At 43.6% G+C, this 12,297-nt stretch overlaps 1 protein-coding gene across 1 annotated transcript in view; it reads left to right on the top strand.

The window, feature by feature from the left end:
• Positions 1-5,994, top strand: part of SLC2A13 (solute carrier family 2 member 13) — a 189,998-nt gene extending 184,004 nt beyond the window's left edge. The window contains exon 10 of the mRNA XM_084811010.1: positions 5,421-5,994. Within this exon, the coding sequence (XP_084667136.1) occupies positions 5,421-5,647 (227 nt within the window). The 3' untranslated portion in view covers positions 5,648-5,994. The remainder of the gene's footprint in view (positions 1-5,420) is intronic.
• The last annotated feature ends 6,303 nt before the right edge of the window (positions 5,995-12,297 follow it).

Below are 12,297 nucleotides of genomic sequence, written 5' to 3'. Positions count from 1 at the left end.
TCTAGAAGTAGTTTTCTATATTAGTGCTTTTGGTAGTTAATAAATAGTCAGACTTCAAAATAGTGGATGGTTTTCCATTTTAAAAAATTGTTCTGCTTTGATGTGCTGCTGTCAGATGAGCATGTTGCAGGGACACCCATCACTTGGGGACCTTTCAGTCGGGTCATCCCCGAATGGGGTGACACCAAGGGGATGACCCATTTGAGGGAGCCAATCTGGAGATAGTTCAAGGGCCTGAGAAGAGGGAGAAAGACTTTGCAGTCTTCCAGTCCCTCTGGGGAGTGTGGTGGCCCTTGAAACATAAAAAAAGATGTTAGGGGGCTTTCTGGCTGTGGTGCTTTTAAAAATAGCAGTGGTAGTGCAGAGAAGCTGCAGCAGCAGTGTGAGCAAGGGTAGGATTTTTACTACTCTCTCCTGCGCTTCCCTTTTGTTGCCACAGTGAGGATCAGCACCTGCTGTTTTTATTCTTTCTACTTTGATCTGTATTGTACAGTAGGTCTTTTAGATCATGTGCTTGGGAGGTGTTTTTGATGATCACCTGGGAAGGGCTGAGGAAGCTTCTGTAAGGGTAGTTATGGGTAAATGAAAGTATTGTGATGCAGTATTGATATGCCAGATGAGGCGAAGACCTATGAGATGGTTTTATGCCTACTCACTCTTCTAGTTTCTCCCTGATTCCGAAGAGCTATGGTGATGCTAGATCTTGTTAAATGCCAGTTCAGTTAATAAGAACTCTCTTATCCATCCATGATTTAATTGGGGATGAGGAGCCTGGCCTGGTGTGTATAATTGAGACATGAATTTGGGAGCTGGGGTGGGAGTCACTGTCCCAGATATGCTCGCTTTGGCACTCAGTTCATCCCCAAAATAGATTAGAGGGTCAAGGTGGGACAGATGCTGTTATCTGTAGGAATTTCATCTCACTCTACAGGCTTCCTGTCCATTTCAGTGCCAATCTGGAGTGTTTGTATGTTGGGCAAGATACAAATGGATTAGGGATTCTGGTAATATACCACCACCCCCTCACTGCCCAGCAGTCTCCCTGCCAGAACTGAGAGAGATCAGCTCTGATTTGGTGTTGAGGACTTCCCGAATGGTGGTTCTGGAGGACCTCACCACATCTGCAGCAGTTCAGGCCATCATGGCTACCAATGTGTCCGAACAGGAGGATGGTGGTCTGAGGATGCAAGATTTTACATCTGTTCCCATGTCATGGTCAGATGTTAGCTTGGCAGTAATTATTCCTCTTTGCAAGGGTGAGGACGGACCTATTAGGATGGCCTACCTCCAGTGACTAATGGACTGTAGTTGATTTCAGAGGGCTCCGAGAGATTTTCCAGCTAGAATGGCTGGCACTTCCGTTGAAACCCTCACTCTGTGGCAGTGGTCCCCAACCTTTTTGGCACCAGGGACCGGTTTCATGGAAGACAATTTTTCCACGGACCGGGGGGGATGGTTTCAGGATGATTCAAGTGCATTACATTTATTGTGCACTTTATTTCTATTATTATTAAATTGTAATATATAATGAAATATACAATTCACCATAATGCAGAATCAGTGGGAGCCCTGAGCTTGCTTTCCTGCAACTAGCTTGTGGGCTTACCAAAACTGTGAATGAGACAAGTGCGCAGTGTGGGAAAGAGGCGTGGATGAAGTGGTAAATAAAATAATGGGCGGGCCACACACGGACTAAAATATAGGGATGGCGGAGAAATCCGCCACGGATTCTAATGAGGCTGGATTCTTTAGAATCCGACCCTCCCGGAGCCCGTGGCAGAACGGTCTACCCCCCCGCCACCCCCCAAAATCCCCCCAGGACAGCACCTACCTGGCAGCGGCTGATCTGCGTCCATCCGCTGCTGTCCACCCACTGTGCCTGGACTGCGGACGCAAATGGCGTCCAGCATAGTGGATGCCATTTGCGTCCCTGTTCTTCAAGTAATAGGCTACGTAAAGATTTACATAGCCTATTACTTGAAGAACAGATATGCGGACGCCATTTGCGTCCCAGCAGCCAGAAGTCCACCAGCGGCTGTATGTACATATCACCTCCCTCCCCCCCCCGTGGACCCCCACAGACCCAAGGTAAGGGGGTTTCGCACACCCCTACGCTCACCTGCTGTATGGCCCGGTTCCTAACAGGCCACGGACCGGTACCGGTCTGTGGCCTGGGGGTTGGGGACCCGTGCTCTATGGGATGCAGAGATGAGCTGCAGAGGGGTGTCTCCATGGCGATTTGCTGTAAGCTGGGTGTGTTTGGAGGTCATTTGGGGCACATGAAGTCGTGGCCATCACACAGCCACCCCAGAGCTTTTCGCAGAAAAAACGGTTTTCCTGAGACTACTTTAAGTCTGATTGTTTTCTTTAAGTTGGGTTGTCCATGCTTTTATTGTTGTGTGTCCCAACCCCTGCATTTACTTTGGGTATGCTAGTCCTGCCCAGAAGTGTGTCTTTCACCATGACCCCCAGTCAAGGGGTGTGTCCCAGCACAAATCTATGCATTTCTACTCAGAAGTAACTCCCATTGTGGTCAATCAGGCTTGTTCCCGAAATGCACACTCCCAAAGTTACTGAGATTCCCATCAATCTAAATAGTGCAATATTGAAGCTGCATTTCTTTGATGTTTGGTTTATCACTGTATGGAAGTAGTTAATGCGCAGCTTCAATCCTTCACAGCATTGCATAACAAGCGCTTTAGCGGGAAGGAGATGGGGGGTTAGAAAGGGCTGGTTGGAGCCACAGTAAATCAAGCACTTATAGAGGTAAAGACAGCCTGGAGTGACTCCCGTAAAGGCTGTTACTACTTCTCCATGAAGCACTATTTTGAAGCTGCGTTTCTTTGATGGTTGGTTTATTGCTGTATGGAAGTAATTAATGCGCAGCTTCGATCATTCGCAGCATCGCATAATGAGAGCTTCAGGGGAAGGAGAAAGGGGGGTAGAGCCTGGATGGGGGTGGGGGAAGCTTCTCTCATTGGTTGGGCACAGCCCCTGCCAGTCTGATGATGTTCAGTTCCAATCCCCCACCCCACTCAGAAGTATGTTCCTGCCAAACGAATTATAAAGGTACGGTGCACTCGTTTGTGGGTCCCTGCATAGACCAAAGCCAATTCCTTGAAAAATCTGGGTAATCCTCCATTCACTTCCCCTTCTGTTGTTGTGGAGATCCCCCCTCCCCCAGGCAGTAGACATGATCACTCTTGAGGATCCTCTCCCACTCCATAGAGCCTGGTCAGCTTCTTGGTATACATCTCAGCTGAGACCAAGGAAGGAAGCTGGGAGGCTGGAGCGAAAGTGAAGGAAAACTAGTCTCAAATCTAATCGAACACAAATAAGAGCTTATTACTGTGCCCACTCTGTGGTGGTGATGGAAGTGAATAAGCAATTTTTCTCCACCGTTGTGTCTGGTGCCTTTTGATACAGTCAACAGTGGCATCCTCCTTCGAGGCTGTTTAAGCTGGGAGTGAACAGTACAGCTTTGCAGTGGTCCCACTCATACCTGGATGATCGTTTCCCAAAGGTGGTGCTTGGGGATTTCTGCTTGACCCACCAGATCTGTGGGGCAGTGGAAGTGCTTAATCACTGTGTGGACTGGCTGAAGGGCAATAAACTGAAGCTCATTCTAGACAAGATGGAGGTACTGATAGTGGCTGATTTATCAGTTTGGGTGAGAGGTGTTCAACCTGTTTGGGAAGGGGTTGCACTCCTCTGGAAGGACCAAGTTCATAGTTTGTGGGTGCTTGGAGATTTTTGTGTCTAGAGGCAGAAATGTCCTCAAGAGCTCAAAGCACTTCCTGCCAGCTTACACTGGTACACCAACTTCAACCCTACTTGGATAGAGATAGCCTGGCTTCACTGATCAATTCCCTTATAACCTCCCGTTTAGATTACTGCAATATGGTATATGTGAGCCTGCCTTTGAAGATGGTCCAGAAACTTTAGTTAGCACAAAATATAGCGGCAAGAGTATTGATTGGGAACTGGGTGCTACGATAATATGATAGCAGTATTGTACCATCTTCACTGGCTCCCAATATGTTTCCAGGCCCGATTTAAAGTGCTAGTGTTAATCTATAATACCATTCATGCATGGTGCAATGCTATCTGAAGAGTCTTTCCATATATTTTTATTCAAGTCCTGAGGTCATCAGCAGAGGCCCTGTTCTGAGTATTCATGCATGCTGAAGTCACCAAAGAGTGGGCCTTTTCAATAGTAACCCCCAGCCGCCACCCCCCCCCCGACCCATAATGGAACCTCCAGAGAGGCCTGCCTGGCGCTTACTTTGTTGTTCCTTTGGCACCCTGCAAAGACCTTTTTCTCACAGGCTTTTTAATCCTCTGTATGGTTTTGCTACTGGGGCCACGGTGGCTTAGTGGTTAAGACGCTGAACTGCAGACCGGAAGGTATGCAGGACAGCAGTTTGAGACTCCAGTGCTGCGTGACGGAGTCAGCTCCCGTCTTCAGTCCCAGCTCCTGCCACCCTAGCAGTTCGAAAGCAAGAAATTGCAAGTAGATAAATGGGTACCGCTTCGGCGGGAAAGGTAAGGGCGTTCTGTGCACCTCGGTGTTCAGTCATGCCGGCCACATGAACATGGAAGCGTCTTCAGACAGCGCTGGCTCTTCGGCTTAGAAATGGAGATGAGCACCACACCCTAGAGTCGGACACGACTGGTTGGGGACACCTTTACCTTTTTTATGGTTTTGCTGCCGTATTACGATAACATTGTTTTTAACTCTGGTATCTTTTAGCTCTTTATGATGGCCAGGCCTGGGCTCAACCTTCAGAAAGGTCATGGGGGGGGGGGAATGGACTCCTGTTTTTGGGATCCCACCCCTGAGGGCAGGAATCTGCAAGCCCAATCAGCCTTTCATGCCATATTGTTTGTAGTTCAATTTATTTTATTTATTTTAAAGGTTTATAGACTGCACCTTCATCCAAAAGAGGGTTATGTACACAAAAATCAGATATTCACAACAAAACAGTATAAAACCTAAACATAAATACAGTAAAACTGAGAGGCCTAAGAACTATTCCAACCAGCTAAACTACTTGTTGGTAGTTTGGCTCTTTTTGTTAAAGCCCACATGAACGAGTTCCTCCAGTCTACCCCTTACAGCTAATACTAGCTTTCTGGTATATGGTTACTTGCATTCTTTTCCAAGACTGAGCCTCTTCACTCAGTAGCCTTGCTTTAAAGTAAGCTTCTTTTGATGGTCTTTGGGTCTGTGTTAACTTGCTAGTGGGGGTCCTCCACTGCTTATTAAAATATCGTTTTATGTCTGAAACCTTCATTTCATTTCTGCCGTTCAAATATTTATCCAATAGATCTTTGACTATGACTTTGTATTTTGTTCCAGAAGGCAAAGAAAGAACCTTATTTTAATGGTGTACGTGTACCTTTTTTTTGTATTGCAGGAGCGTTCTTCCTGTATGCAGGATTTGCTTTTATGGGACTAATTTTCCTCTACGGCTGTCTTCCTGAGACGAAAGGGAAAAAACTTGAGGAAATTGAATGCTTGTTTGAGAACTCACTGTGTACATGTGGCATTTCAGATTCTGATGATGGGAGGTATATTGAATATATCCGGGTGAAGGGAAGTAATTATCATCTTTCTGACAATGATGCTTCTGATGTGGAATGATTTTCAGCTGCTGATATATTAAATCATTCAAAAGCCTTGGGGGGGGGGGGCAGGATGTTGAAGGAGCCATTCTTGATGACCTCACTGCCCTGCTTCTGGTTTGGCTTTCCTTTCTACTATCTATATAAAAATACTTTCCTATCCCAAACCATGACATTTGAAAAGAATAGAATAAAAAACATCATTGTTCTTTCAATTAGCCAAAGTGACAGTTTGCAAAGGAGGCAGGGAGTTATTCTGTGAGGATATAAGCATTCCAACTGTGTGTGATGCTGCTGTGTCTGCGGTCCTCAAAATTGCTGTAACAAATTCAATTCATGAAATACCACATGTAGTTGTCCATCTTGAAAAATGCTAAAAAGAACAGCTAGTCAGAAACCAGATGAATCATAAAAGTATGGTTACCTGGCAACCAAGATTTGATACAAAAGTGCTCAGCCTCTTACAAAATAAGCGGGAGAGGGGAAAAAAATCTGCTGCCTGCTGTTGGAATCGTAATTTATTGGATATTATTCTAAAAAGCAAGTTAATCTTGTATGCATGGAGAAGGTGGGTCTTTGCAGCTTTCCTCTTTTTTTGCTTTCTTTCTGCATGCCTATCTTTATGAACTTAAATCTGTTTAACTGCCATTCCTTTGCCTGAGGAAACCTGAGAAATGTAACTGATAAGAGAGCTTTAGTGTTCCCCAAGGCTTGGCTGATGTTTGTGTATAGTGATGTGGATGGCCCCTTGGAACACAACTGCATGGAGGCAGTCCTGTGTGGCATTCTCACTTGCGTGAAAGTGCTCCCCAGCCGAACGAAGCATGTCACGTTAGCAATGCCACCACAACCCATCTCTCTGTGTTTTGCTTTGACGTGGTGAAAATTGCCAAAGCTGGAGGTTCCCATCATGAAGCCCACCGATGAAAAGGCATTAAGCTACCTTATGTCTCCAGCATACCCTGCACTTCCACACTACTATATACATATTATTGATCTTCAACTGATGGGTCGGGACCCACACCTGGTTGCAGCCTGACCCAAGCTGGGTTGCAACAGCAGCACTGTGTTGTCATTCAGTCATGTCCGACTCTTCGTGACCCCATGGACCATGGCACGCCAGGCCTTCCTGACCTCCAAATGTATGGGGGCTAGGGATTAAGAAGTGGGACCCCAACTACACATTTGGACTAAAGGAGGATTCCTGTTCTGAAAAGGCTGAAGACCAAAATTCTCTGAATTCTGTCCATTGATTACTGGTTACCTATTGGGTACTTAGATTATGCTGTTAAAGTGCTGCACTCAATATGCCAACAAATTTGGAACACTCAACAGTGGCCACAAGACAGTGGCCACAAGACTGGAAAAGGTCAGTTTACATTCCAATTCCAAAGAAGGGCAACGCCAAAGAGTGTTCAAACTACCGTACAATTGCGCTCATTTCACATGCCTGCAAGGTTATGCTCAAAATCCTACAAGTTATGCTTCAGCAGTATGCGAACTGAGAACTACCGGAAGTACAAGCTGGGTTTCGAAGAGGCAGAGGAACTAGAGATCAAATCGCCAACTTTCGCTGGATCATGGAGAAAGCAAGAGAATTCCAGAAAAACGTGTATTTCTGCTTCATTGACTACGCTAAAGCCTTTAATTGTGTGGATCACAACAAACTGTGGCAAATTCTGAAAGAGATGGGGGTACCAGACCACCAGTAGTAACATGTGGCTGTGAGAGCTGGACTATAAGGAAGGCTGAGCGCTGAAGAACTGATGCTTTTGAACTGTGGTGCTGGAGAAGACTCTTACAAGTCCCCTGAACTGCAAGGAGGTCAAATCAGTCCATCCTAAAGGAAATCAACCCTGAGTGCTCATTGGAAGGACAGATACTGAAGCTGAAGCTCAAATATTTTGGCCACGTAATGTGAAGAGAAAACTCTCTGGAAAAGACCCTGATGCTGGGAAAGACTGAAGGCAAAAGGAGAAGGGGATGGCAGAGGATGAGATGGCTAGATAGCATCACTGATGTAATGAATATGGACTTGAGCACGCTCCGGGAGCAAGCGCAGGACAGGAAGGCCTGGTGTACTATGGTCCATGGGGTCACGAAGAGTCCGACACGACTGACCGACTGAACAACAAATTCGGTACTTAATGATTGAACTAAGGACTGGATAACATGTTTCACAAAACCTTGTGAATATGTTCCTTCTGGGATGATAACGTTTTGAATGTTTGAGTAAAAAATTACGTAGTTCTGCAAAGCATGCAGAGAAGACTAGTCTTCTCCTCCATGTGCTAGCTTTCCAGGGATAGCTTGACGCGTTTGCTTTGAGGATCACTCAATCATGTGATCCTCCAATTGCATTCTTCAGTGCTACAGTCCCATGAAGGCTGTATCGTGCAGTATTTAGAAACATGTAGCTCTGCTCTGAACAGACGGAGTGGCTTTAAGTGAAGTGTAGTATCATGACTAAGACAGAGCTATCAGTCAAAATGTCCTGGCTTCAAATCTCTCCCAAGTTACCTGCCCTATGGAGATACTAGTAGTAGTCTCAGGTACATAGTTCTTGTGAGTATTACAACAAGAGAATAGCTCATTACCCTTTTTGTATCAAATTGCCATCCTTTCTTCATTTATGTTTGTGGAGAATCCAGGCAATTTTTGCCATTTTGTCTTCAATATTTTTGCAGATCAACATTGCTATTCTGTGTGCTTTTCAAACTTGTTTTTAAATGACTTTTTTGGTGCAATTAAATGCAACAGGAACATTATTGAGGCTTTTCAGGAGCCCTGTGTATTTAGGGTTTCTTGTTCAGAGTTCCTACCCGTTATATGGTTTCCTGTTGATCCTGACTGGTGGATTGGTGATGAATTGTCTCTCTTAATTGGCTCCAGTGTCAGTTTCCATTTCCATGGGGTTGGGGGTGAAGCAGATAGAAGGTGTTAATTTGCAACATTTTACTTGCCATTTTATATAGTAAAATAGCACTGTTTCACTATTTTTCCATGAAAAATGCTTCTTAAAGTCTTCTTTCACCCCTCCCTGCAGGAACATAAAGTGCCACTTCAGCATTAAGATATTCATCACTAATTCTCCAGCTAAGGGCCAAAACAGACACCTACCTCCCCCTATTTTTACTGTAGAGAAGGTGCAAGGCCCCCGATCCAAATCTTAAAAGTCCCCCTTACTCCCCATGGTAGGGTCCTGAACCTACTCTAGAGTAAAAATGAAAAAAAAAGATGTAGCTGCTAGATTGGGATTTTAAGTAATTTCCATTTTGGCCTAAGGGCACCTGCAAACAGGAATCATTTCATTAACTTTCGGAAGTATATTTTGGTGAATGGGACTTACTTATGAGTCACATTACAGAAGGATCTTGCTCATGGAGAAGGGTATTGCTGGATAATGCTGTGTGGAACCTCCACGTCCAGCTAATCATATAAAAGTAAAACAAAAAGGCTATCATTTGAAAACCACTAATGAGTGCAAAGCACTTTTAATACTAAAGCCCTAAGTATTACTTATTATCTGTAGTTGCATGCCTATGGGAAAAGTGACTGCGTAATGCCTAGGTTAGATGGCTTTAGGTGTTGTCTTGGTAACCGCAGAAATCAAAGTTTTTAATCATCCCAGCAACCTTTTATTGTGCTGAGTATGTGATTTTTCTCCTTTTCCTACTGCCAGTTCTGCTTCCCTTGAACAATGTCTGGCTCAACAGCCTTTTAGAATCAAAAAGGAGTAAGGAGATAAAACTATTGAACCTCATGTATACTTTATAATTACCTCTAAATACTGAGCAGCCCTGCTACTTAGGCAATCTACCTTTGTGTATTCCTCCTTTGTGGTAGAAAAAGTAACACTTCATCCACCCACAAATACGCTTTTCTTCAGCAAAGATGATTTTAAAGGGCGAATGAAGTGTCCCTTGTCAGAACCATGGCTCCTTTTAACTTGGAAGAGTAATACAATCCATTGTTCAAAAACTAAAATACCTCCCCAAACTGTTCCTTTTATGTAATAAAGTTCATATTTCCTCACTATATTGGGTTAATACTTGTAATTGATGTTAATACAAATTTAAGATAGAAAATTTGCTAGTCCTTTTTTTTTGGCTCACAAGCCATAGCTCCAAATACTAGTTCATATATAGCAGGGGTCCTCAACCTTTTTGGGCTGGTGGGCACATTTTGAATTTTGAGAGTGCTGTGGGCAGTCACAAAAAAGACTGCCATGGGGATCATGCCCATTCACAAAATGGCTGCCATGACGACCACGGCCAGTCACAAAGCACCCATCTCCCAAAGGCAAACAGGGGAGACTAAAAGAAAAATAATGTGCCCAAGAAAAGGCAGAAGTGTGGTCTGAGCTCCAAAACACACACACTTCTGAACTCGCAGTTACCTGCTCCAGTACCCATTTCACAGAAGGCAAGCTGATGAGGCTCAGAGACAAGTAACTTTGCCAAGAAGTCTGAGTGCAAGACAGAGGTGGAGTCTGAGCCCAATTGCCAAATCACATATTTCCCCACACAAAGCACAACAAAATAACCATTTCACAGAAGGCAAACTGGTGATGCCCAAAGAAACACACACGCGCGCGCGCGCATGCAGAGGCGGTACACATACCTCACCAAAGCAAGCAAACAAGCCAGCTAACATGCACCACATCACACCGAAAAACTCAAACGGGCAAAACGCGTACAGCACAGGCAAAATACCCCCCTTACACCATGCCATCCCCTCTCCGCCTCCGAGATGCTGCCCCTGCCCTTAGCCTTCCGGGTTACACTCCATCATTTTCAGCCTTTCTTTATCTTTGTTATGGGTGGTTGGCATGCCCAGTTTCTAATCCAGAACATGAGACGCCTGCATTTCCCCATGTAATATGATGGGCACATGTATATCTACTGAAGCGGGAGGAACATAAACTGTTGCCACATCTAGACAAAATTCATCTTCCTGTGGAGATGTATGACTGCCTCCATAGTACATTACAGTGGAAGCCTGGAAAGAGTTCTTACTCTTTTTTTTTAGTGCTGCTTGTAATATTGTAAACCTCAAAATTGGAAAGCCATTTGGGAGGTTTGTCATGAGAGCTGCCCCAAAAGTCACATTCAGTGGCTTGTTTTCCCCTTGGCTCTTTCTGCTTAACAGCCAAATATGCCTTTTTAACCTTTTGAGAATTCACCCAGGGAACTGCTGAAAATAAAGCTTTAAAAAATGGGAATGCACATAAAATGTCTCTGGGGGGTTTACCTTTTCAAGCTAGCTACCTTCTTTCACAGAGAATTTTGACTTTTCCACCAACCTCCATTCAAATTGTATGTATGTGATTCCACCAAATAAACAGTGCTGCTTTAAATGGGATTAATCTGTGCTTGCCTTTAAAAACAAAGGCAAGAAAAGTAAATAAACCAAACCTGGCTGCTTTTATGATGAATCTGGTTTCTGCCTTGCCCTAAACATTCTCTTAGTTCAGATAAAACACAAGTATGATTCCCAAGCATGTTGTTGTTCTTATGACCAAGTCCAATGATAACTATGTGCCAAACTATATGCTGCCTTTAATAGGGACAGCCCTTAAAAATGCCTTCGCTGGTTTTCCTGCCTAAAGCCTTAATCCAGGAAAAAGCCTTCAGCTTGTGTGTTAAAGGTAAACATATGAGGGGAGTTCAAATTTATCTCAGCACTTTGCAGGGTTTGCTTACAGCCAAGTGGAATACAGATGCTTAATTGGTGATCTACTCTTACTCTTCTGCTGTAGTTATCTACTATAGGATAACAGTAATTACTCATCTAATCAAAGGATGATTGCTCCGATAGAACCTTGTCACAAACCAATGTGTTGAGCTTCACAAATAATGATTCAGTTTATATGAACCTTCTTATTTTTCAGACTGTGCTGAGGCCTTTATCAACGGAAAAAACATTAGCCAGCATTCTAGTTCCTTGACATTCTCTTAAATGACATTCACCATTCTTTTTCTGAAGCTTTTTACTTCTATCTCTTTGTGGAGGGTGTTTTTTTAAGCCAGCTCTGACATTTCCCCACTCTCCACCTATTAGAAGCTGAAAGCAGTATATTTCAGCTCACTAACAAGAGCACAAAATCCACTGCCACCTTTTTCAGTTCCTTTGCTTTTCCTCTGGACATGCTGGTTTAAGTCTTCCTTTCGATGTTGCTATATGCTCTAATCCTGCCTTAGTCACAGTACCAAGAATGATTTATAATAAAGCTCAATTAAATTAATTCTTGAAATAAGTCCTACAAAATTGGGGGTTTATTTTTAGAATCTGTGAATGTTTATAATGAAAAAATAAAGATGAAATATTTCTATTTTGCAACAGATTTTTGTTTATATTTTGCATATCTTAATTTTAAGAAGACTATGTTAGAGGTCTAGACTTAACATTCCAGATACAATTATTTAATTAGAATGTATCAGGTTTATTTCTTATACCAGGATTTTTATTTTTAATAGAGTATGAACAACATGCCTAAGCACAACATTTATTAAAACTTTCTAGTACCTAACTATTTCCAGACGTCTGTTCAGTTCAGATCTATTGGGTTGTATCCAAAGTAATGACCCATTCATTTCAGTAGGTCTGCTCTAAGTAGAACTAACAATGGATTCAACCCACTGTGTTTCAGAAAAGTAAGGCTTAGTG

This window comes from Heloderma suspectum, chromosome 7 (assembly GCF_057233095.1).
Source record: "Heloderma suspectum isolate Gila_16-S chromosome 7, 16-S_ref, whole genome shotgun sequence".
NCBI lineage: Eukaryota > Metazoa > Chordata > Lepidosauria > Squamata > Helodermatidae > Heloderma > Heloderma suspectum.
The sequence above is the reverse complement of the archived record's forward strand: the minus strand, read 5'-3'. Positions and strand labels throughout refer to the sequence as shown.